We start from the raw sequence: 25,815 nt of genomic DNA on the forward strand, positions 1-25,815 counted from the left end.
TCCCCTGTCCATAAATGCCCTCGCTTATCCTCCACCCACCCGAGCGCGTTTTCCCGTCCCTAGCAGAAGCACACGGCTGTGTCACACGCGTGTGCACAAGGTCGCAGGTGTGCGCGCGCACGTTCACACTCGGGCACGCGGGCGTGTTCACACTCGGGCACGCGCACACGCGCGAGCACGGCCGGTCCCGGTCCCGGTCCCGGTCCCCATCCCCGCCCCGTCCCGGTCCTGGTTCCCGCCCCCGCTCCATCCCCGCCCCATCCCCGCCCCGCCCCGGTCCCCGCCCCAGCGGCGCGGGCGGAAGCGCTCGGGGATGGAGCCGCCGGCCATGGAGGGACCGCTGCTGGTGCAGCACAGCCACAAGTTCGGTGCCAAGGTAGGTCCGGGCATCTCTTCCTCTCCCTCTTCCTTCTTCCCTCCTTCCCTCTTTCCCTGCCCTCGGGCCGGCTGCGTGCCGGGTCGGAGTCTCCCCCGGTTGAGCGGCCGTGCCGGGTGGGGAGCGGCCCCGGCGCGATGTGACCCCGCTCCCCGCAGCGCTGGAAGCGCGGCTGGTCCGCGCTCTACCCCGCCAGCCAGCACGGCGTGGCTCGGCTCGAGGTGTTCGACTGCAAGGAGCCGTCGGCGGCCGGGCGGGCGGGCACCCGGCGGCTCGCCCGCACCGTGGTGCGGCTCAGCGACTGCACCAGCGTGGCCCCCGTGGGCGAGGGCGGACCCCGCGCCGGCACCGCCACTTTCCGCCTGGAGACCCGCGACCGCAGCTTCCTCTTCGCGGCCGAGAAGCAGCAAAGTGAGGAATGGGTGGCGAAGCTGTGTCAGATCGCCTTCCCGGTGAGCTCCGAGGTGGGCGGAGGGGACAGGGAGGGACACGGACATCACTGTGTGTGGGTGGCTCCTTCTCAGCTGTCAGCTCAGGAAAGGACGCCCTGAGGCAGCGCCAGTGGTCCCAGCTTTACAGCTCCCGGCCCTGGCACTCTGGTGCCCTCTCGACGGCTCCTGCTGTGGTTTGCGGGACTCCTCAGCGTGCTGTCACTAATTCGTGGCTGTGGCTCCAAATTTCAAGTCGAGCTCTTCTTGCCCGGTGTAGAGCCCGTTCTTGCCCCTGCAGACAGCTGGCGGGAGGCCAGGTGATGGCCGAGGAGCGTTTCCTCTTGGCCCAGCCACTGCTGCCTTTCCTGCCACAGCAGCGGCGGCGGAAGCGCAGCCTCGAGAGCGTTGTGGTGCCTGGTTCCAGTTCTTGGAGCCCCCTTTCCCGGCCTTGGGGCTCACTCCTGGCTGCTGCTGGGGACACCCCATCTGTGCTGGGCCTCTGGAACAGCTGTCCAGCCCCTGGAGCTGGTGGTCAGCCTGTGTGACCGCTCAAGGCTGTTCGGGCAGTGTGGTTTTCCACGCCCTGTGGGGCAGCAGCCCACGCCTGCCCAGCTCCACAGTGCTGCCTCTCCCTCCTGGAAGGTGTTCGCAGAGCCCTGGGTTGGTCTCCAGCTGACTCCAGATTCCAGAGCTGCCTGGCAGGAGGATGGGTGCACAGCTGGTGATCCCAGGATCTCCTCCTGATGGGTGTTTGCTGAGTGTGATTTACCTTTGTCCCTCATGTGTCTCCCTGCAGTCGCCTGCCAGGCCAAGTGTGTCTGTGCAGCAAGTCAAGGCTGATGGGGCTGGGAGGCACTGGTGGAAATGACTCTGTGTCTCCTGGTGCAGTCAGGGTTGCAGACCTTGCCCTGAAAGTGCCTTTCGGGGCTGAGCTGGGGACACAACACACCTTTGGAGTGGGGCACAGTGGTGGCCAGGGCTCCTGCCATCCCTCACATGGGAGCCATCATTTGTGTGCCTGAGGTCCAGAAGCAAGCTGACAGTTCAGGAGGTTATGAGCAAAAGACTGCAGGGCTGGCATGTGTTTTAAAAAGGCCTGACCTGGAGCAGGAGGCATGAGAGCTGCACGTGGCCTCTCTTGCACAGAGCTGGAGATCCTCAGCTGGGATTGCTGATCATCTGCATGGAGAATGTGATTTTATGTCATGTTTCTACCCAGAGGGTATGCAGGGTCCAGCAGCTTGGGAGCTCAGACCAGAGATCATTTGGAGTTCAGAGCAGATTTTTTTTTTCCTTTAGAAGATGAGGAAAAGTGCAGTCAAATGGAGCCTTAGAGGCTCTGGCAGATTTGGTGGCCCTTGACTTTCCAATCCCAGGCTGGAGCCCTGCTGCAGTGGATACTTTAGCTGAGGAGGAGCTGCTGCTATCAGCTCTTAGGACATGAGGTTTTAGGACCTAAACACAAGGGCTGAATGGCCCTTTTATGGGCTTCTTGTTAAGACACTCGTGTGTGGGTTTTAAACTGAAATTGTGGTTCTTGCCTTGCAAGATATACCCTCTTCTGCAACCCCAAGGAACAACTGCAGCTCCTGGCCACACACTGAGCCTCACTTGTGCTGTAATTTGTCAGGGACTTTTCTGCAGGAGGATCTCTGAAAACACCAAGGGTTTGTGTCCCTCCCCAGGCCCTTTGGGGGCCCTGCTTCGGGGACATGGTCGCTGACAGTACGTGTGTTGCATTTTCAGTTCTGCATGTGCTAAAATAGAAGTGCTCGCTTCCCCTCTGCAGGCTCCCCCTCGTCCTGGGCAGGGCAGGACATAGACCCTGGTGTTACCAGGCCATCAGCCCCTCATGCTTGTGCTGGTATGGCCAGGGGGGTTGTGCTGCCTGTCAGTGCAGAGCCCAGTTGGGGACAGGGTGCTGCCAGGAGCTCAGGGAAGTCCCCCCTGTGCTGCCTGGCCCTGTTCGTCCGTGTTCATGTGGGCTCAGGGGGGTCTATCAGTGGCTCTGGGGTGGGCAGGGTGCAGGACAGCCAGGCTGTGTGGGGCTGGGGAGGGCAGCAGGGCCCAAGCCATGCAAGGGTGCCCAGGTGCTGATGTGGGAAGAGGACTCTGGATTTGATCTGCTCTCCTTTGCCAGGGAAATGGCCCCAGCGATGGTGTGGTGTCACAGTATGGCCGAGAGGGCAGCGGAGAGTCACCAGCCCTGGAGATGGCTGTGAACTCCATCTACTACTCTAGAGATGAAGGTAGGACCTGCTGCTGCCCTGACTTGCGGCCACCTTTCATGGAGCCTCGTCCTGCTGCTGCCCCATCACTGAAGCCGTGCTGGGCATTGTCTGTCAGTGCCCCTGCCCTGAGCAGCCCTGTCCCTGCAGTGGGGCTGGGTGTGTCCCTGGCCTGTCCTGAGCAGCCCTGTCCCCACAGTGAACGCCTTCTGGGTGACAGTGCAGCGGACTGAGGCTGCGGAGCGGTGTGAGCTGCGTGGCACCTACGTGCTCAAGGCTGAGCGTGACAGCCTCGTCCTGAAGGACCCACGGACAGACAGGATCCTCTATGTCTGGCCCTACCGGCTGCTCCGGAGATACGGCCGGGACAAGGTGGGGAATGGGGCTGCTGCAGGTGCTCCCCTGTAGCTGTTCCCTTGTGGAAGGCTGAGCTGATGTCCTGCAGCCAGCCCTGCCAAATGGCAGGATTGCTGCACCTTGCTTGTCCTCAGTTCCTGCCTGTGTCACCGTTCTGTCACCTGCTACCACCTGTGGGCTGGCAGGACAGTCGTCCCCTCTGTGGTTGTCCCGCTTTTGCTAAGGCCATTGTCTCTGCTGCTCTCTTCCTCCATTGCAGCACTTCCCAGCTTGTGCCATGAGCAGGGACATCCTTCAGTGCTGCACACAAGCTCTCCCCAAACTCCAGGAACCTTTGCTCCTGGCAGTCCTGTCTCTGCCCTGGGTTCAGTCCCTCCCTGATGCTGGCCAGAGCAGAGGGGCTTTGAGACACCAGTTGCTCTGGATTTGTTCACTCTGTGGGGTAAACTGCTCCTATTCTTGCTGTCATTGAAGGTCTGCCCCTCTCCAGAGTCCTGCAGCAAGTCCCCAGTCTGCCTTGCTGCTACCCTGAGTGCAAGAGGTCTGGGCCACACTGGACAGGGAGGAAGTGGTGGCCCTGGGGCTGTTTAGTGGTGGCCCTGGGGCTGTTCATAGCGGTGACCATGTTGGTTGCACTCTGCTCATGTTGCTTTCTGCAGCGTGTTCCCAAAACACATGTGGAAACTGAGCTGCCCTTGGGATGTCCAGCTCATCGACAGCGTCTGTGCTGGGGGCAGGAGGAGAGTTGCAGGGTGTGGGGAGCTGAGCAGTGAGGGGCTGACTGTGCTTCTGTTTGGCAGCACTGACCCACAAAAAGAAGTTTGTCCCCAGAGACCTTGGTAGCAACCACAGAGATGTTGTTCTGTCTGCAAGAGAGGCAGAAAATCCCCTGGTTAAGGGAATGAGGCTCAGGAGGGGTGTGGGTGTCAGCTGGTGGGAACCTGCTCACCAGAGCAGGTGTTCAGGCTAGAGGAAGCACAGCCCTGGTGCAAGACTTCTCTTCAGAGGATCTTTTGCCATGAACAGATTAATGCTGGTAGGTCAATGCTTTGCATACTCTTGGTAACTGAGCTGCTGCTACTGGGTTTTCTCCTGTGGAAAGCTGTGTTCTTCACTTGTAGCTCTTGCTTCCAGATTGCTCCCTTCTCACCTAGAGTTCCATATTAGTTTACCCTGCTGAGCTGTCAGTCACCTCCTCACCCTACTCCATCCCCAGTGTTATTTCCTAGACTATCTGGTGCCAGTGGTTGAAACTGCTGGAACTGCTCACGTAAGGCAGCAGGAATCCAGCAGGAGCTGCAGCTCTCTGGGGCACTCACAGTGATGTCCCCTCAGGTGTGCTCCAGTGCTACAGCTTGTTCTGGGCTGCTGAGCAGTGGGCCTTTCCCTGCCCAGCTGTTAGGCACAGGGTGGCTCTTGCTGTGGGAGTGGAAGGAGCAGGATTTCGGAGCAGGATGTGCAGGATCAGTGCAGCAGTCACACACCCTTTGGTGAGAAGAACAGCCTGCACAACATGCTGGGTCAGCGGGTGCTAAGCAGGATGCGACCTTTCTGATTCCCCTTCAGGTGATGTTCTCCTTCGAGGCTGGCAGGCGCTGTGACTCAGGACCTGGAAACTTCACCTTTGAGACCAAGCAGGGCAACGAGATCTTCCGCCTGGTGGAAGCCTCCATCCAGGAGCAGAAGGCACAGGTGGAGGAGAACCGGCAGAGCCGTGACTCGCTGGAAGCCGACAGCCCCGGCATGGTTCAGATCCGCCAGGCTCTGGCTGACAACCTGAACCTGGAGCTGCCCGCTGAGGGGGATGACACTCCGGCACCCAAAGCAGGGCTGGCACCCAGGGCCGGTGCAGCAGCAGCGGCGGAGGAGAGAGACGCCGCGTCTCTGCTGAAGGGCCGGACTCTGCCAGAGCTGCCCGTGCCACCAGCCAAGCCCACGGTGTCCAGCACCCCGCCGCGCTCCCCTCTGCCCAAGGTGCTCCGTGCTGTGCCGCCGGCCGAGGACCTGTCCAGCGTGTACTCGGAGCCCCTGGACTCAGTGAAGGCTCTGCAGCCGTGGCCGGACCCGCTGTACTCGGACCCTGTGGACAGCAAGGCCGTGAGCGCGGCCAAGGCGCCCGGCGGGGCTGTGGAGGAGCCGAAGCAGCCGCGGCTGCCGGTGCCGCCGTACTCGGGCCCGTACGAGCAGGTCCGGCCTGAGGGGCAGGGCCGGGCCGAGGGCCAGGGCCGTGCTGAGGGTCGTGGCCAGGCTCCCCCTGGGCACAAGGAGCACATCTACGACGAGCCCGAGGGCCGCGCTCCCCGCTCGCTGCGCCCCTTCGCCTACATCTACGACGAGGCGCGGCCCACGAGCGAGGCCTGGCGCACCCAGGGCCACGATGGCAAGGGTGGCTACGAGTACCCCTACAACCCCAGCACTGACGATTACTCGGTACCCGCCTTCCCGGCCAAGGCCAAGAGCCCCAAGCCAGTGCCAGCCCCCAAGCCCCAGGCGGCCTTTATCCCCAAAGGGACAGAGAGGGTGGAGGACCCTGGGCGGCGATGGGGCGGCGCTGTCCCTGAGAAGGTGCTCACCAAACCCGGCCTCAACAGCAGCAACAACAACAACGTGGAGGTGCTGTACAGCCGGGTGGTGAAGCCCCAGCAGCTGCAGAAGAAGGAGCAGTGTGTGGATGAGTACAGCTTGTCACCTCTCTATGAGGACTTAGGGGAGCTATAAGGGGACTGGGCATCCCAGTGCCAGCTGGGCTCCTCCTCCCCAGGGTGATTTGGGGCTGTTTGAGCTCAGGCACAGCCCCTTTTGCTCACTAGTGCTGAGGGGCTGTGTTTTCCTGAAGGGAAACAGCAAGAGCAAGAGAGCTGTGGCTGGTGCAAGCCTCTGAGTGTTTCTCCAGCTCTGGAGCTGGCTCCACTGTGCCTTCTGATCTGCAGGAGGGCTGGTATTTTCCTGTACCTGCTGCTCTGGCTTCCTGCCTGCAAGGCTCTGGCTGTGGTGTGTGGAAGGCTGCTTGCCATCAGTCTCCAGAAGTATTTTTATACAAAGTTATTTTAATATTAAAGTTTGTATGTCTCAGAATGACACGTTTGCCTGTGGCCTGGATGGGGAGGTGCAGGTGCATGTTTGTGTCTGTGCCAGAGCTACTGAGCTAAGAGGGAGCCTCAAAGAAAAGTGCCTGCCTGCCTGCCAGGTTGAGCTGTGGCTGGATGCCCTGGTGCCAGGGGATTAAGGGAAATGAGAGCCAGGCTCAGATATGTGATGGCCTCCAGGCATAAGGCTGGGCAGGGACTGCTGCTCTGGTGCAGCTCAGTGGCTGTTGATGAGTCACAGGATCTCTCCTTCTCCAGCTTGATCCCACTGCTGTTCCCCCCACCACCACGCTCCCAGCTGCTTTGGAAGGCCTGGAAGGGCCCAGTCTAGATCCCGTTGATTTTAATGGCAAAATCTGTATGGTTTGGGTGTTGGGTGATTGCTGTGTGGCCAGCCTTGGGCAGAAGCTTTCGCAGGAAAAAAAACAGGTTGTCATTTCTGTGTGAGGCCACACCAGGCATGCCAGCATTGGCTGCCCCCATGTCTGGATGGGGCTGCTGGTGACTTCTGCAGGTTTAGCAGCCTGTTGATACCAAGAGAACAGGCAGGTGACAGGCAGCACTGTGCTGTACCTGTGCAGAGGGCTAAACACGTCTTACTGCAGCCCCAGCTCGGCCAAACTATTGGGGAAGTCTGGAGGTTCAGGTCCCCAGGCTGGGGAGATGGTGACAAGGTGATGAGCTCTGGCCATTTATCTGATGCCCAGGTTGCAGGTTTACAGCCTCAGTCCTGTAAAAATCCAGCTCAGCTGTGGCCAGGACCAATTTGCAGCTGCTCCCTTCTGCTGTGTCCTCTACTCCACTGGGGTTTTGCTGCAGGAGAAGGGGAAAAGTTTAATGGGTTTCGGGAAATCTGAGGGAGGCTAAGGTGGTTCCAAAAACTTTGTTGCCTCCCTGCTGCTCCCTTCCTAAACCTGATTTTGTCATTTTTATGTTGTTTACTGGTTTGCAGGCCCCAGGCTGGGCCATTTGTTTGTTCATTCCTGCCCTTGGCTCCTTCCTGCAGCCAACGATCCCTGTGCCTGTGGGGGTGTCTGCTTTGTCTTCCATGGTACCTGCCCTTGATGTCTTGTCCCAGCAGCTTCCTGATGAGATGCCAGGGCATGGGGAGAGCCAGCCCATGCCTTTGTGCCTGTCAGAGCTGGAATCCCAGGGAGAAGAGATGGCTCTGATGGGATTGGGGTGCTTGCCTCTGAAGCTGTTTCCCAGGAAGCACAGGTCAGTGGTGGGATAGCAGTGCTGGACATGTCAGAAACCACAGTCAGAGAGTGAATGCCATGGAGGAAAACTTTATTTTGAAACAGCTTTTCAAAACCAAGTCAGTAGAACACAAACTGTGCTGGTGCTTGGAATCAGGGGCTCAGTGAGACCACCCCACCTCAGCTTGGTCAAGCTGCCCTTGGCTCCTGCCATGCCAGGGGCACCTGCCCTAAACCTGCACTGAAAACCAGGCTGGCATCTGGGCAGGAATTCTCTGGAATCGCTTTGGCTTGGCATTTGCTACAACACCCTTCATGAACTAGGGCGTTGGACAGCAAGGCCAATCTTGGAAGCAACCAAATCATCTGGGAGAGCAGAACTCCAGGCTTTAAGATTAAATCCAAGTTTCATTCCTATTCAACCACCCCACTGAACCTGCTGCTGGGGGATGAGGGCAGCTCAGCACGACTGCCCTGCCTTATCTGTCTGATTTCTTCCCTGCCCTGCCTGCAGCTCTTCTGCCTCCACCGACAGCGATCTGTGGCCTGTGCTTGCCCAAATCAGAAACCCAAATTTGAGGCAGGTTGGTGACGTGTGCTGGCAAGAACAGGAAATACGTGGTACTTCTGCTGCTGCTGCAGGGGACAGCTGGATCTCTGGACAGAGGGTCCCCAAGCAGCAAACTTCCTGCAGAACTGGCTCGGTGACGAACACAACGGTGAAACAACAACAAGGAGGAACAAACGATGGGAAGTGCTTGTCTGACCAAGGCCAAGCTCGGTGTCTTGCCTGACCACATCCGGCCAGCTGCTGAGCCAGGACCTGTGGCTGCCCAGGGGCAGGTCCTGGTGCTCACTGCAGGAACTCCTCGTACTCCTTGGGGAGCAGGGAGCCTTCACAGGAGCCTCTCCTGGCTGCTGCTGCTGGTCTGAACGTTTGGAGGGGAGAAGAAGCCATCAGCAGGGGAGCCACTGCAGCTTTGGCTCTGCTATGAGGCTGCAAGACAGGGACAAAATGCAAATCCTCATGGGAGGAGGTGCTGGCTGTGCTGGTGCTACACCCAGCCCCTGCAGGGCACAAGGAGCAGTTCCCCTGCAGGAATCTGACCAGGAGGGCACAATCTGCTGGAATCTAACCAAGAGGGGACATCAGACCCCATCCAGGCTGCTCACACACAGGGACTCACCTGCCTGGGCTGGTGCCGCTCCGGGCGCTGCTCTCGGGGCTGGGGCTGCTGCCGGTGTGGAGGTTTGTACAAGGAACTCTTCAGGTATTTGTAGAGGTTGCTCTTCAGGTGCAAGGGGTTGTAAGCAACTTCCACTTCCAAGCTGTTCAGGGCGCTCTGCTTGGAAGAAAGAACTTGAGTTTGCTACAGGATGTGACAGGTAGAGGCTGTGGGGTTTGCGTGTTTGTGGTTTTTTGGGTTTCTTTTTTCTTTGACAGTGCTGTAGATACTCCAAGCCACCCTGCAGTGACAGGTAATGGGAATTTTTGGCTGTGCTGCAACCCATAAGGAGCACCTTTAGCTGTGTACAGAACAAGAGGCATCTCCAAATAGATCCTAATGGATTTCAACATCCCCTTGCAGGATGTAGTCCTACCCTTTCCCATGCCCAGAATCAGCCAACAAGCTGGAGCACCCTTTCTGGACACTGTCACCCTCAACTCTGCTTCACAAGGCCTCTTCCCCCCTCAAGAGACATGCAACATTGCCCCAAATGACAGGTGTTTGCTGTCCATGGAGAAAGCTGTCTGCTGGGAAGGAGTTCCGGAGTGCTCTATCACACTCCAGCTGTCACTAGACATTGTCACAGCCATTTCCTTCTCTCATTATCTGCTGAGGTGATAAGGAGAGCTGATAATGAGTGACTCACCTCGATGGGGCCCCTGACTCTCTCAGGGTGCTCAGCTAGGAGGGCTGGGAAGGCTGATGGCAGCAGGAGCTCTCTGATAGCCACAGCTTTCACCAGGAGAGTGGCAGAATCAGAGGGGATGATGATGTAATAGGGATGCACCACCACGTTCCAGTTTGGTCCAGTGTTCTGGGGCTCATGCCTGGCCAAGAGCATCCACTTCCTTTTCTAAAGGGCAAAATCTAGGTGTGAACAACAGGCAACAGCCACTTCCTTCAGCACTGCCACCGTGGGCTCAGGGCAGGCACACTCGCACGTCAGGGAAGGGAAACTTCTGCAGCAGGGCTGGGGACAGTATGGCATTTGTTTTGTTTTTCAGCAAGTCAGTTAAGAAAAACATCTGATTTTGCTTTAGGGCTGGTCAGTAACAGCCAGTTCTCCACACTCCAAGGCTTGGTTAATTATTTTTGCTAATTATTAAAGTCACAAGTCTAACTCCAACCCTGGAATTTGCACTTCGCACCTCCAAACATTTCTGGTAGGCTTGAGGGTCTTCCCCAAGGTCTGATGAGCTGTAGCATCTTTCCAGCAGATGGAAGGATTTACAAGCCCAACTCTGGCCTATTAGATGAAGCTGCAGCTTTTAAAATGTTTCCTGGTGCAGCCAGCCAGATGTTACAAGGTGTGCCCTCACTGTTCCTTTCCCTGGCCATCCCTCCCCATCACACTGCAATTTTCACACACTCACCAGCAGACTGTGACACAAAGCATGGAAGCTGTGCTGGTTTGTCTCCAGTTCATCCCAGTCCAGCTGCCAGCAGCTTGTGGGCTTGAGGATGAAGGGCAGCCCATAGAGTACAGACTCACAGACCCCTTCAGACTTCAGAGCCCTGCCAGGATACAACTCATGTTAGTGCTCAGCATTGTAAGAACAACTGTACAGCTTAGAAATTACATTGTTTTTTCCTAGAAAAAAAATCTCAGAAAAGACACTGAGAGCATCTCTGTGCTCTGCCCTGTGCCATGATCTGCTGCCAGGAAAGCAAATTCTTAGGTGAAATCACAGTGCTGTGAGGCTTTGCTTAGGCTCTGACATCCAATTAATTGCTGTGGCCTCATTAGGTAATGAGAGGGCAGAATTATTGCAACAAAACATTTCACTGAGGTGAAAGAACTTTTGCATGAGTGACACCTGTGGTGTCACGCTCATTGAGTGGTGTGGTGACACCAGGTGTGACTGTGGTCTGCACGTGGGCTGTGCTGTTCCATGAGAGGAAGAATGATGGAATGGGGTTTTTTTTCACACCACAATTTGGCTTACCAGCACCCCAGAGCCTCCTGGTGATGTCAGCAGGCCCCAGGATGAAAAGTGAAGCTTTTCTTCCACCCTCTCCCAGTCACCCAGTGGAAGAGAAGGAGCAGCACTCACTTCAGCACCCGGAGTTTGTGCAGAGCTGTGGATGGCCAGGCTGCCACGTGCCAGGGAGAACTGGGATCTGCTGCTCTCCCAGTGCCATCAGCTGGTCCTGAAAGCCAGGCTGGGTCCAGCAGCCTCTCCTGCAAATCACACTTCAGGCACACTGGGAGGAGGAGAACAGTTTAGGTCGCTGGGACTGGCAATGTTTAGCACATGACATGCTCAAAGCACTTAAAAATCAATGTTTTCTAGCAACTGTTGGGGGAAGGAAAATACTAAAGCCTCACACAAGGCATCAACCTGTCCCCAAATCCCTCTGCAAGACAGCCTTTATTTAAGTGCAGCTCTGGCACAGACTCTTGGTTTTGAACACAATTTTTAGGGCTATTCAACTCTCCAGATCTAAAAGGCTCCTTTTTTACCTTCACCACATGGCTGTAAATTCACATGCCCCCTCCAGGCACATTTTTGCTGCAGAATGGAAACAATTGCAGCCTCAGCAGCCATGCCAGCAAAGCAGTAGCTAAAGATTTTCCAAGTTAACCCCAGACCTCACCTGGGTCTCTAAATAAGAGGGAAGGTGCCCATAGGACAATCCTGGGTAATATGTAAGGCTGAGGGATTCAGGAGCTCCTTGAAGGGAGGCAGAGGGGAGAGAAAATGAAATACTTAAGGTGTTCTTTGGTGCAGCAGCATGGCCAAAACCTCCCGAGGGAAGGAGGAGGTGGAGCTGTTCCCTCTCCGTGCCATGGTCATGGAGCCACGTTTTAAACAGCATCTCCAGGCTGATGACATTGTCCTCTACAGTTTGCACCTCGATGTCCATTCCCAGGATTGCCATATCTGCAGGAGAAAGGAAAAAAAAAATAGGTGAAAAACCACCAATCTTTTCAGCCAGCGAAAAGATTCCTCTGGTTTCTCATACCCAGCAATTATTAAACACCTTTGTTGGAGGTGCAGACAAATGTGGTGTGATGTAGCAACGATTTTTAAGCATGGAGAAATGTAGGCTGGGTAGCAGAGTTAGGCAGTGTATAAACAAGATAAACCCAAAAAAAACCCTCCAAACCACCCACAAATAATACCTCAGAGGTGCGTGCAGATGAGAAGCTAGCTTGAAGTCCATCAGATAAATGAAAATAAAATGGGATAAATAAAATGAAAGGGGAAAAAAATAAATTTGCAAATTGCATAAGACATGCAATATAACCACTTGTAAACACAGAAGGTAAGGTCTAGTAGCACTAATAGCTTTACCAGACAGCCAGGATGTGGAAAGGCTTTCTGAGAAGATGAATAAATAGCAGAAATAGCCTTTTCCCCCCTTGTGTTTACCAGGCCAGCAGAGGGGTTAAAAAACTGTGCTACATCCATCTACACTGAGAAATCTTTTTGCGTTAGCATTTCTAATGCCATTTGGCAAAAAATCACACTTAGGCATTAAAAAAAAAGAACCCCAGAAATTAATTCATTTCTACCTGGCAAAGAATCCAGGACTACTGTAATGTTTGTAATTCTTCAAATGCTCTGCAGGACACACTTTTTGGCTGTCCCCACCTCCCAGCCCTGAGGAAGAGATTAGTTGGTTGTACCTCTGCACCAAAGCAGACTCGACTCCCACTCAGGAGATCTTTAATGCTGCCCTTGCTACTAAAAACCTTTCCTTATCATCCTCCCTGGCTGCCAGGACATTGAATTTTTCTTTTTTTTTTAAAGTTCTTTACTTTTTTTTTTAAAATATATATTTCTTTTTATTTAGTGGGAAGCTGCTCTGCATGAACTGAGCTGTTCCCACTGCGAGCCCCTTACCCTGACACTGAATCTTGCTCCCATTTCCCTGCAGAATTCAGGATGTTTCTGTTTTGGATGCATTCCCTACAGATTTTAGATTTGGGTTTCTCTCAGGGATGTGCACTGAAAAGGGCATTAACAGCTCAGAAGACAAAGCACCAGGAAATCCATGTAATTGACTTTTGCAAACAGCAAAACACAAGCTGACAAGGGGAATTATTTGTGTTTTGGGGCAGGTAAATGCTTTAGTTCTTCCTTCAGTAAATATTTCCCTGTTGGTTTTTTTTTGTTTGTTTGTTTTTTTTTTTAATTTTTTTCCTCTGTAATAGATATTTAATCCCTTACACGTCTGCAGCTGGCACAAGACATGACAATTTTAAAAGAAATTCACTGCATTCATTAGGAAAAACAGGTTGGGGTGCCAACATCTCCTGTGCAATGGGTCTCAAACTTCCTAGAGAGCAGAGCCCACATAGAGAAAGAAACCCTGGGACTTGCAGAAGATGGGCTGTGGTCATAAAAAAAAGGCATTAGTGCTTTATCTGCAGGGCTTGTTTTTTGTTTTTGTCAAACAGAAATAGCTGGGAGCAGTTATCTTCAACACATGCAAATATTAACCTGTGTTAGCAAAAAGTCTGGCAAGGCTCAGCTGCTTTCAGGGGCAGGGGAAGAGAAGAAATAATAATAATAATAATAATAATAATAATAATAATAATAATAATAATAATAATAAGTGTTGTTATCAATTAGAGATCTGTCCATCCAAAGGCCAAGCATCCTGTTGGTTTCTGCCCTAGATTACTCCCACCTCAAATGTCCTGCTCTCCATGGGGTTTAGTTAAATCAGTTTGCTCTGATTTTGAGATCTGAGCATGTTCAAAGCTGTTCTAAGATCTGCCAGCGTGGGGTTTTCAGACTCCTGAAGTCTTTTCCAGCTGCACTAACCTGGGAATGAGCCTATGGAGGGGATATCCTGATCCTGCTCTGGATATTGAAAATGTAAGTAGGTTCAAATAACCCCTAAATAAACTAATGGAAGAAATATTCTCAGTGAAATGAAACTCTTGATTAAGTGCTGCATCACAATATTTATTTCCTAGTTCAATGCAGCACTAATTTTGCACTTCCTGTATGAAGGCTCTTGAAAATTCAATGCTCTTCACTGTAATCTTTTTATAATAAAATGGATTTTTTTTTTTCTAAAACAGAAGGGAGCTCCAATGGGTGTCATAAACCACTTTGGCTAATTTTTCCAATTATCTGACCTATTCACATATGCCTCTGTTGCTTTGCTTAGAGAGCAAGCAGTTCATCTACTCAGAAAATTAGAATTTCATCACTTGACATTTCACTGGCCTTTATGTCCACAATTATGTTTTCATTCAATTTACTGGGTGAAAGGGCTACACAAGAAATCCACTTCTAAAACTAATATGGTGGAGTTTTGCCTTCCCTAAAGCAGAAAAAACAAAAACCAGAAAAACAATTTAGTTAGTTTACTATTTTTTAAATAGTTTTTTATTACTTTACTTGGAAGAGGAGATTTTTTTTTTTTTTAGCTTATGGAGATATTTTCACAAGAAACAGTTTTCCTGTGGTTTTGATGTTATAGTGATTAGTTATTTGGAAGAATGGAAATTTGATTGTTATGTAATTTTTTTGACTAACAGTTTTTTTTAATAATTATTATTGAGGATTATATTAATTTATGAGGCACACTTTAAGGATTATAATAGTTTAAATAAAAGTTTAGTTTAGAAAACAGAGGTTTGTTTTTTTGGGGGGGAGTAGTAGGGTTTTTTCTTAAACTTAGGGGATTACAGTAATTTTAACATGTGTTTATTATGTATTTATTAATTATGCATTTGTTTTGATTTAAGCTAAATTTAGGAGAAAACTTTTGAATGGGGTTTTTTCAGGAAACAGATTTAAAGGAGAAGAAGGAAAGGAAAATGCTGGAAAGGCTGAAAAGCTTTATCCCCTGCTTCTCCTTTAATAAACTGGGTGTAATTACTAATAAATTTTTAAAATATGTTATTGGAACTGGGACGTAGGGCAGGACCAAGAAACTATAAACTACATATATTTGTAACAAATTTTAGTACCTTTATAAACTTTTAATAAATTATCATTCAGAGTGTGTTACCCCCATAACCGGATGCCTTTTTTTTTCTCTTTAACCCCCCACATGAAGCTGTATCACACCTGAATTTTACATAATACAAACTTCCTCCAGGCACAGCAGTTCCCACTGACCTAAGGGACATTAAATGGCCCAAAGGGAAGTGGCAGATGTTGGATCAGAGCAAGAACCAGTGGCTGTTGTGCTGCCCAAAGCCATAACTTCCCTAAAAACACCTTCCACTCACCACTGCTGGGCTCCTCTGCAGGCACACACTGCTCCACGTCCTCAGGCTGCAGGAAATCTCTCTTCAGAACCTCAATGACCTGTATTCTTCTCAGGCTCACCAGATCTATGTCTTGTAACTTCTCTTCCAGCTGTTTTACCATTTCTCTGCTGGGCTGGCTGGTCAAGACTGTGATCTGAAACACAAATCAGAGCATGAAAAAGCTGCTTCTACCCCAATTCTGTCTTGAGAGGTAAAGATGTTGAGTAGCACTGATGATGTTGAGTAGAAATCTTGCTGAAATATCTATTCAAAAGCAGATTTATAAGCAAAATTTATTTAGCTTTGGCTCACGTTTAAGTCAATATGAAATGGATTGAGAGGTTCACTGGAGGAACATCCACAGGTTTTGTGCTCTGTGCTTTGCACTTGTGATCACTGAGTGTGTGTGTAAGAAGGGACTGGAACACTAATTATAGTTCAAACAGACTAACCTTGGCCTTCTCCCTTGAAAGCTGAATGGGAATTTTATATATTTTTTAACATATACAGTCTATCCTGAAGATATTTTCAAAGAGAGCAGCAGTAGGTGTGATTCTCACCCCCCAGTTTTGGTCTGATACTGAGAAAAAGAAACAAAAATTCACCTTACTCTGCATAAAAAAATGCTTGTGAATGGAGGGGGAAATTGCAATCACTTAAGTATCTGAAGCAGAAAGAGGCCTTTTTTTTAAAACTTTTTTTTTTTTGGCTTTTTGTAAGGGTTAAAACTCCCTCTGGCTTGTCAGTGATCAGAGCCTGTCCCTGCAGCATGTCTTAGATCCCCTTGCAAAGAGAAGTACAATAAAATTGTATAATCTAGAGGAACAAGGATTGCTTAGGGGAGTAAAAACTCTCTATATCCATGGATTAACTTAATTTTTAATGTCGCTTATTCCTTCAAAACATCCTGGATTTTGTTGTGTGCCGAAAAATGTCTTGTCTCCAAAGCATACTCTCTTTGTTCCAACCCCCAGCTTTAGAGTTAAAGCACAAATCACCTTTCAAATGCTCAGCAAAAATACCTTAAAGCCCTAAGAAAAGCAGAAAATCAGTAGAAAAGTTTCCTGGACAGACATTGGGAGTGAGTCCCAATTGCAGCCTCATCAAAGTGTGACTCTATGAGACTCTGGAAGGGTTTGAGGACCTAAACAAAGCAGAAAGACTTGGCAAAATTACACTTGTGGGAATCTCAATTTGTTTTTTATGACTGGCAGCTGAATCCTGAGCCTGGGAAGTCTGAAATTCAAGATTGTTTGGAGCTGGTATTTTCTGCTGTCCAGAGGAAAACACCATTTTTGTGTGAGTCCTTTCCCCTCGATAACTCCCTGTCCTTTCATCTTAGTTGATACTGCTTAAAAAAAGACTTCCTCCTGTGAACCTTGCTCTGCTTTCTGCATTCAAACATCTGTTCTCATGTGTTATTAGCAGCTTCCCTCCCCTTTATGCAAAAACACACATTCAGATCTGAAATCACACATTCAGAGCTGAAAACACAACCACCAGCTTCCACCAAAATCCATCAGCTCCTGGATCAGGACAGCCTTCCCTAGAAAAGATTCCTAGATTCCACAGGAATCTGTCCAGAGGGATTTGAGGACTTGATCTCTTCCTTCAGGACTTCTGGACAGTGGATCTCTGAAACAGCCAGAGTGCTGGAAACCTAAACTTTTCTGAAAGTTCACTGCACACGAAATACACGTTTATAAAGCACGATGATGTGGGATGGCTCCCACTCCCTTCCCAGCATTTTCTTACCTCAACAGAGCTGTTTGTGGAGCCTCCTGCTGCAGTGTGCCTGCTGTACTGCTTGAACTGCTGCAATCCATCCTGCACAGCTTGCACCACTCCATTCCCTCCCTGTGGGAAGCAACCTTCGGCCGGCAGCGAGCGGAGCTCCGAAATGCAGGCTTGAATTCGGCCAAAGTTTTCTTTCACTCGCTGCAAAACAGGGTTCAAGGAGCAGGAAAGGCTGGTAAACAGCATGAAATAACTCTCCATAATATGCAGGAAGACTGGTGGTCACAGAGATGTCAGCTCACCTGAGCCTCACCAAGAATTCAGAGCTGAGCCGGACCCAGCAGCTAAACATTGTGGCCACGGGATGGATACTGAGTGAACTCCACCAAATTAATTTAAACCCATACAAGGCACTGCTGCCAGAGGTCACCTTCCCCACTGAAGAGGCAGCAGGTGAACATTTCACTCGTTTGCTTCGGGTGTGTGGAGCTCTGAGTCACTGAAGCACCCCTGAGCCACAGTTTGCAGGGTGGGGTTTCAGTGGGACTGAGTGGGAAGCTGCAAAGGCTTTGCTCACTCCTTATTCGGTCCCACATTAAAATTTTTGATGCTTAAATGCTGATTTCTTATCTTGTCACCATCTGCTCTCCCCCACAGTTTTCTACTTTCGTTCTGGCTTCTCTTTCTTTGCCCTCCCTGCCCTTTCCAGGGAAGCTTTATGGACTCTCCTACTGGGGACACCAGTGGGAACAGAGAGCATAAACAAACACTGAGGAAAGATTAAAACCAGAGCAAGAGTGTGTGACACTTCCCCATGTACTTTCCCCATCTCTATTTGCAGCTCTGGGGCTTTCCTGACTTCATGATTTGTCTGGCAAGCACCCTTTAACACAGCTCTGAAAAACAGCTTCAGTACAGCAGCTGATGTCTACCACTGGAATGTAGCACCCAAAAAAAAAAAAAACCAGCAGAGTGAATACAAAGAATGGCTTGGAAATTATTACAATTATTGTAAAAATGTTTTGCAGTTAAACTTATGATTTGTTCTTGATTTACCAGCCAGAACAGAGAAGGCACCTATTTCTATTTAGAGGAAGAAAGGATAAAATACAAGCATGTTCTTCAACCTAGCCACAAAAATCAACATATTAAGAAATCCCTGGAAGATAAAGCAAATAAATGCAAATTAGGAATGAGGTACAGGTTTCACAATGACAGTTATTAACCACTGGATGAAATTATCAAGAGAAACACTTGATTACCCATCTTGTCTTCAGATCAAAGCTGGATGGCTTTCTGGAAGGAAGTTTTAATGAGATAGGGGTACTTTGGTGAAATATAATATCCTGTGATATGAAGAAAACAAAACAGTGATCTAAGGGCTCCTCTGTCTTTAAAATTGTGACTATCAAAATGAGGAATTGTTGTTTAAATAAAAAAAGACAGCTGATCAGGAGCAGCAGTCATAAGATTATCCTTGTCACATTATCTATAACCTTTCCTACCAAATAAACACCAGCATTGCCCAGAGTCTTCCTGCAGATCACATCTGCTAATTTACTCTTGACCTCTGTTTTTTTATTTTTCTCAAGATGTGAAGACTTGACAAAACTTTTCAGAATGCTTCCACCATTGCTGTATAAGGAGGCAGGGTTAATCCTGCCAGTGTTTATTTACACTGTTGCTGTGTAAATGGGAGTGCTCAGTGTGATTGTTTCTAACAGGATGGCTTAAAAAATTCTCGTGGAACTTTAAGATGCATATTTATATTCCCAAACTATTACTGCAGAGCTGCTACTCATTCTCCATCTACATTTATTCCTCTGCAGAGCCTTAAATGAGAGCAATATTTGTTTTTACTGACTTAGATCTCTACATTTAAAATCTGTGTGGATGTGGCACTTCGGTACATGGTTAAGTGGTGCATTTGGCAGTGCTGAATTAGAATTAGAATTGGATTTAGTCTTAGAGGACTTTTCCAGATAATTCAGTGATTTCAGGATGTTTCTCAATTTCAGCACAGGTATTTTAACTCTGCACCTTACCCCTTCAATATCTAGAACCCCTCCCACATCAGTAATATTTGTCCAGTGTCCAAATTATTGCAGCTCCAGTTGGGTGTGGTAATTCTGATCGAGAAGCAGCAGAGCACAAAGCAGCACATGAAAGGTGGAACAGATGCTCCAAAACAGATATTTTAGGAAGGAAGAGCACAAAAACCTGATTTATCAGGTTCACAGATCAAAAATGAAAATCCTCCTTTTAAACTTCACCCTTTCATAAAATTCACCTCTCCATGAAACGATCGTTCTGAGAACGGCCGGTTTTCAGATATCAATTTGTACACAGATTTTTAGTTATAAATTCAGATATAAATAATAACCGTAAAAAATAATAATTAAAAAAATAAATAAATAAAGCTGCACAGCCTGGGGCATACCGTGAAGGGCAGCAGACACTCCTGCTGGGACTGCACCACGTAGAGGCTGAGCAGGGGCACTCTGCAGGGTCCTGCCAGGCCACATGCCAGGCACAGGACATTTTCCAGAGCCTCAGAGAGCACAGAGCAGGTGTTGGCCCAGGCAGGGGAGGTGACATCCACCACCAGGATGCGAGATGGCTGCTGGCTGGGGGCTTTAGCAGCAGGAAAAATCCTCCGTGGTTCCGAGGGTAATTTTTTGGAACTCATGGCTTCTGCACGTGGCTGTTACATGCACGGTGAGGCATCTGAATAGGAGAAATAAATAAAAACAGCAATGAGTGAGGCTCTCCCTTTGCCATTCACTTGAAAGCACAGCTCAGTAATAATTTAGACTCCTACATCCTTTTTCTCCCAACCAATTGCTGTCCGTTCTCTAATAAACCCACACAAAATGCATGTGGTCAGGAAACAGAATGTTTTCACCAATTAAAAACTCACAGGTGCAGCTGGAGCAGTTTCAAATGTTGGCAGCATGGAGCTGTTTGAGGTGATCCCCCAGTCTGGCTCTGGTGCATCCATCAGCTGCTGGAAACAAAACTGGGAACTCCACCTCCTAATTCTGCACTGGCCAGGAGATTACACCCAAACCCTGGGGAGAACAGTCCCTGTTCCTTCATCCCCAGCAAAATGAAACAAGGAGCTGGAAAAGCCAGGAGAGGCCAGCATGAAAATCCTGAATATCCATGAATTTTTTTCTTTGTGGGTGTGAAGAACCAACTTTTGTCCTTCGGAGTAACAAACACCTGAGATGAGCTCCTCCACAGACCTTGAGTATGATATTTGTTCCCCTCCCCCATCTCCCTGCAACCTTAAACACAAGAGCATTTTCCTGCTAAAAAATTTCTTTTTTACTTTGTGAGCAAAGAGCCTTTCTGAAATCCTCACTCCACTAAATCCATGCAAATCGTTCAGTGCTGTTTCTACAAATACAGGAAATGCTTAAAAAAAAAAAAAAGCTGGTATAACTAGAGATACCTTCTTGATATGAGCTAGGATATTTCTTTTTTTTTTTTCTTCTTCTTCTTCTTCCTAAAGTTTTCTTCCCAGCAGAATTAGTAAAAGTTTGAAGAAACCTTGGATTTACACCCTTGGGATCTGGTCAGAACCCAGGCCTGTCATTTGAGTGGTGTGTTCAGCTCACACAAACAGCTCTTTTATGGTCTCCAAGGAGACAAGATACTGCATTTTCTACAGCCTCCAGCACTTTGGAGTAAGAATTTCTGTAAGGCTTGGGAAGAAATGAGTTTCTGTCTGGCTGAAGAATCATCAGAAAAAAAAAAAAATCTGAATTTCTAGGATTCCTTAGGATGCCTGTCAGTACAAGCAAAACGAGAGTGATCACAGCCTGAATTTCAAAACTGGGGTTAACTTTTCAGAGCTGATGAAAATGTTATAAACACAAATATAGATCCTGTAGGTATCTTGCTTTCATTAGTCCTCTGGTACAATTTGATTGCCGTATGAAAAACTGTCAGACAGCACTTTAATCAGTGTTTCTCCTGGAGCTTTTCAATTTACAGCAGAGTTTACTCAATTACATCACTGAATCTGGGAATGGACTTGTCTGTCTGAATTTTTTGTGATGAGGCTTCAATGCTAGTGAACTCTGCAAGCCCCCAGAGCTTTCTCAAACAAGGGAACAAAACTCATCCTGTCAGAAATCCACAAGAGCTGGGCCTCAGCATTGGTTTCAGAGAGGAAAATGAGCTTTAATGCTGAAGCCAACCCAGTTTTCCCAATTTTGAATGAGTTCTGTCGTTCTTGGCACTCTACAGGACTGTGCTTATTTTAAATTGGTTTTGTTAAAATAGATCCCTCATCAACTCCTTACCAACTGAATTTCATTTCTTCCTAATTGTGGCACCTTAATTAATATTAATGCCATTTAGATGCATCTGTCTGGACAATATTTGACAATATTTGACCTGTTTTATACCTCTCGTGAAGATGGAGAACAGAGGAATTGTGGAAATGGTTGCTGTAGTGAAATGACATCTTCATTTAGGCATTGGGTGGACTGACAGAGTCCATCCCGAGGGATCCCTCCACAATTCTCAGAGAATTGTGCAAACTGTGAGTTCTGGCAGCTGATTTGACATTAAGTTATTGCTCAATAAAACAGAACTCTCCAGGTGTCAGGGCTGGTGATGTGCGTTTTGCTCAAGGCAAGGAGACACAAATTCTGCAGAACTAGAAAGGGGCAGGAAGGAAACTTCTTTATGGTGAGTGATTTGTGACTGCTGAGGACACTCTGCAGTTGCACATCATCCCTATGTGCTTAGTTTGTTGTAAAACAAACAAACAAACAAACAAACAAACAAACAAACAAACAAACAACAAAAACATTATTAAATAATATCCGGGTCTAAAAAGGCAGAGCACCAAAGCCAGTGGTTAAAGAGGCTTAAGGAGAACTGGTTTAAAAAGGTGCCATTTTCAGAGTAAGCTTCAAAACCCTGAGAAAAAGGAATATTCTCATGTGGAAAACAAATCAAGCCACATAAATGAGTGGGTTTATTTGAGAATAAACTGGCTGTGCAGTGTGGATGGCCTCTGGTGTGAATACTTTTTTCCACCTAGCCTAGAAAGGAAGGTATGTATTTAAAAAGGTCAGGGTGAATGGAAGAATAAAGTCAAAAAAGCAGAAGAGTTCACAAAAAAATCAAGCTACTAAAACCAAAATTATTCCAGACCCTATATAATAGAAGATATTGTGTGTTACTCTTTTCATCAGTGCTATCAACAATCAAAAATAAATGGCTTTAGGCTTATGCTTTTATTGACATAAAATTATCAAACCTTAGTAAGAATTGTCACTTTATATTAGTGTTAAAATCCTTCATTATAACCTTTATAGATTTTTGTTGTTTTTTTTTTTCCTCAAAAGAATAGGAAATATAGCATTATGGGAGTTTTGGAAAAAAAAAATATTTTAAAATCCTGAATCACTAAAAATGAATAAAAACAATAAAACCTATACCAGTGTGTGGACAGAGCAGCAGAGCAAGGACAAAATCCTGCAGAATTCCCAGGTGCTCCTGTGGAGGAACAGCAAACTCAAACCCCAACCACGAGATCTGTGTTATCAGGGGGGACCTCGTGCTTGAGTGACAGGCTGGAACTCCCAGAATTAAACTTGATAAGAACTGTAATAACTCTGTGATCAGATTATGGGCACGGCTAATGAAGCCTCACGGGGGGCAGGTGCTCCATCTTCCCTGGCATCTTGATTAAGAATCTGGGATGACACCGTGTCAACACACACACACTAACCTGATAAAAACCTGCATAATTCATGGGCAGAACGTGCTGCAGGCGGGGAATCACCACTGAGGCTGCACAGAAAATCCTGGATTTTCTCCACGTGCTGGAGCAGCCTGGAATTGTTCTGCGTTTCCATGGCTCCTACAACCTGAACTCTCCTACTCTGGGTGTCACCCCAGAGTCTAAAGTCTCAATCTTCCTGTGATATTTCCATATTCATATTTCCTGTACTGTTTCGGTGGGTTTTTTGTTTTTTTGTGGTTTTTTTTTTTAAGATTAAGGCAGCAACACTCCCCCACTGGTGGCTGGATCCTGGGAGCAAGGGAAAGCAGCATTGTCCCACAGGGAATTCCACCTGGAACACCAGGATGTGCCAAGGTGGCTCTGGCTTTTGGGGTCCCTGCAGGGACTGGGAGAGCTCTGCTGGGGTGTACTGGGACTGGGAAAGCTCTACTGGGATTGAGAGAGCTCGACAGGGACAGCTGTACTGGGTTGTACTGGGATTGGGAAAGCTGGACAGGGACAGATGTACTGGGTTGTACTGGGATTGGGAAAGCTGGATCAGGACACCTGTACTGGGCTGTACTGGGATAGGGACACCTGTACTGGGATTAGGACACCTTCACTGGTCTGTACTGGGATTGGGACACCTGTACTGGGGTTAGGACACCTTCACTGGTCTGTACTGGGATTGGGACACCTGTACTGGGATTAGGACACCTTCACTGGTCTGTACTGGGATTGGGACACCTGTACTGGGATTAGGACACCTGCACTGGTCTGTACCGGGATTGGGACACCTGTACTGGGCTGTACTGGGATTAGGACACCTGCACTGGTCTGTACCGGGATTGGGACACCTGCACTGGTCTGTACCGGGATTGGGACACCTGTACTGGGCTGTACTGGGATTAGGACACCTGCACTGGTCTGTACCGGGATTGGGACACCTGCACTGGTCTATACCGGGATTGGGACACCTGTACTGGGCTGTACTGGGATTGGGACACCTGTACTGGGCTGTACTGGGATTAGGACACCTGCACTGGTCTGTACCGGGATTGGGACACCTGTACTGGGCTGTACTGGGATTGGGACACCTGTACTGGGCTGTACTGGGATTGGGACAGCCGTGTATGCCTGAGGGGTGGCCCGATCCCGGTCCTGATCCCGATCCCGATCCCGATCCCGATCCCGATCCCGATCCCGATCCCGATCCGGATTCCGATCCCGATCCCGATCCCGATCCCGGTCCCGGTCCCGGTCCCGGTCCCGGTCCCGGCTCACTCCGGGGCTGTTCCCTTGGGAATGCCGCGATCCGGACTCGGACCCACCTGGGCAGGGCCTTTTCCCGGTCCTGTCCCGAATCCCGGTGGATCCCGCTGAATCCCGGTGAATCCCGAGCGGATCCCGGGGAATCCCGGGAGGATCCCGGGCCGATCCCGGTAGATCCCGGTGAATCCCGGGAGGATCCCGGGCCGATCCCGGTAGATCCCGGTGAATCCCGGGAGGATCCCGGGCCGATCCCGGTAGATCCCGGTGAATCCCGGGTGGACTCCAGTGAATCCCCGGTTAATTCCGGGTGGATCCCGCTGAATCCCGGTGAATCCCGAGCGGATCCCGGGGAATCCCGGTAGATCCCGGGCCGATCCCGGTAGATCCCGGTGAATCCCGGGAGGATCCCGGGCCGATCCCGGTAGATCCCGGTGAATCCCGGGAGGATCCCGGGCCGATCCCGGTAGATCCCGGTGAATCCCGGGAGGATCCCGGGGCCGCCGCGCATGCGCAGCGAGCTCTTCCCGCAATCCCGAGTTTGGGATGCTCGGGAAAACGGGGATCGCTCTCCTTCCCCAAAACTGCGCTTTGTGACCCCTCCATCTCCTCCAGCACTGCCCAAAGTCGTTTTTGCTTTCATCCCCCCCACCCCGATCACCCAAACATTAATTTCATCCAAATTAACCCCGGGAAGTCTCAATTAAAGCCAAAAGGAGTTGGAATTTCGGACATCTGGGACTGTAAATTTATGGCATTTCAAGGACTCCGGAGGAGCCAGAAGATTCAGAAGGGTTTAAGGGCTGGAAATTTGGAAAGTCCCCGTCTGAGAAAAAAAAAGATGATTAAAGGGTTAAAGAAAATGGGCCAGATGAGAGCGAGAAATCATTAACTAATAGGGAGAGAATGCTAATTAATGAAGATAATTACCTGACATAGAACCAGTGGACATCACCGGCTGGCCAGAGGTCCCTCCTAACTGTGTGACAGCCCAAATAATCCCTCCTTGAAGGGTAACTCTGTATTTTTGGAGATAAAATATTTAATGGCATCAGTTTGCAGCTGTGCCAGTTCAGTGATGCAAAAGGAAATCCAGGATTTCTCTAAAGGGAATATTTTTACTGGAGGTACATAAACATAGGGAGTATTTTTACTGCTTGTATGTGCATAAAGCCACATCTTTTTAGTGACTTATTTTGATTTGGGGTTGTTTTTCCTGTTCACTCTTTACATTTTCACTCTTGATTTCCAGCTCCATTGTGACAAGAGGGAAAGGACAAGTCGGGAATCAAGGCGGGGCATTCCCAAATTCACAAACAAAAAGGGAGTTAACAGCCCAAAAAAATGCCTGAAAACTCACAGGGAGTGCGTGTGCGTGTGCGTGTAAATACTAAAACTGTTCGCGTTCCTCCCCTTTATACATATTGACAAAATTAATCTAGATAAAAAAAATTAATTTCAAAACAAAACGCCGTGTCTGCTGCATTATATATAGAATTTGAGCATATAAGAAAGCTCCGTCTATAGACCCGTAGGGTTTGAAAGGGCAAATATAACTTCTGTATTTATAAATTAAAATAATAAAAAAGCTTGAAAAGATCAAATCCGGGACGTGAGTCGGTGCTGCCACCACGTGGCGAAAATAAAGAACTGCAGCCTCCCCATGACTCAGTGGTACCGCAACAAAAAAAAAAAAAAAACAAAAAACCAAACCCACGCAAAACCCCTCCGAAACGAGCAAAACACGAACCAAAATAATCCATAGAGCCACCCAAATCCCCTAAAAAAAAAATAAAATCAATTTATCGTTTCACCTTTAATTAAAAGCAGGATGGAACAAAGCCAGCGGCGCATGCGCAGTGGCTTTTCCCTGGCTCAGTGCTGCCGCCCTGTGGCGATGCTCGGTACTGCAAGTTCGGCGTTTTCCCCAG

General features: G+C 49.2%; 2 protein-coding genes across 2 annotated transcripts; one reads left to right on the forward strand and one right to left on the reverse strand.

Moving 5' to 3' along the window:
• The first annotated feature begins 313 nt into the window (after nt 1–313).
• DOK1 (docking protein 1) lies at nt 314–6,374 on the forward strand. The gene is made up of 5 exons (XM_062493282.1): nt 314–376; nt 535–828; nt 2,948–3,056; nt 3,235–3,407; nt 4,959–6,374. The coding sequence occupies exons 1-5, from the start codon at nt 314–316 to the stop codon at nt 6,108–6,110; spliced, it is 1,791 nt and encodes a 596-aa protein (XP_062349266.1). The 3' UTR covers nt 6,111–6,374.
• Nucleotides 6,375–8,530: 2,156 nt separating this feature from the next.
• M1AP (meiosis 1 associated protein) lies at nt 8,531–19,570 on the reverse strand. The gene is made up of 9 exons (XM_062493293.1): nt 19,307–19,570; nt 16,885–17,067; nt 15,109–15,283; nt 11,618–11,791; nt 10,961–11,111; nt 10,280–10,421; nt 9,553–9,759; nt 8,865–9,020; nt 8,531–8,674 (listed from the first exon to the last, which is right to left on the reverse strand). Exons 1-9 carry the CDS (start codon nt 19,553–19,555, stop codon nt 8,531–8,533), a joined length of 1,581 nt encoding a protein of 526 aa, XP_062349277.1. The 5' UTR covers nt 19,556–19,570.
• Between the last annotated feature and the right edge of the window lie 6,245 nt (nt 19,571–25,815).

Source organism: Cinclus cinclus, chromosome 5 (assembly GCF_963662255.1).
Source record: "Cinclus cinclus chromosome 5, bCinCin1.1, whole genome shotgun sequence".
Lineage (NCBI taxonomy): Eukaryota > Metazoa > Chordata > Aves > Passeriformes > Cinclidae > Cinclus > Cinclus cinclus.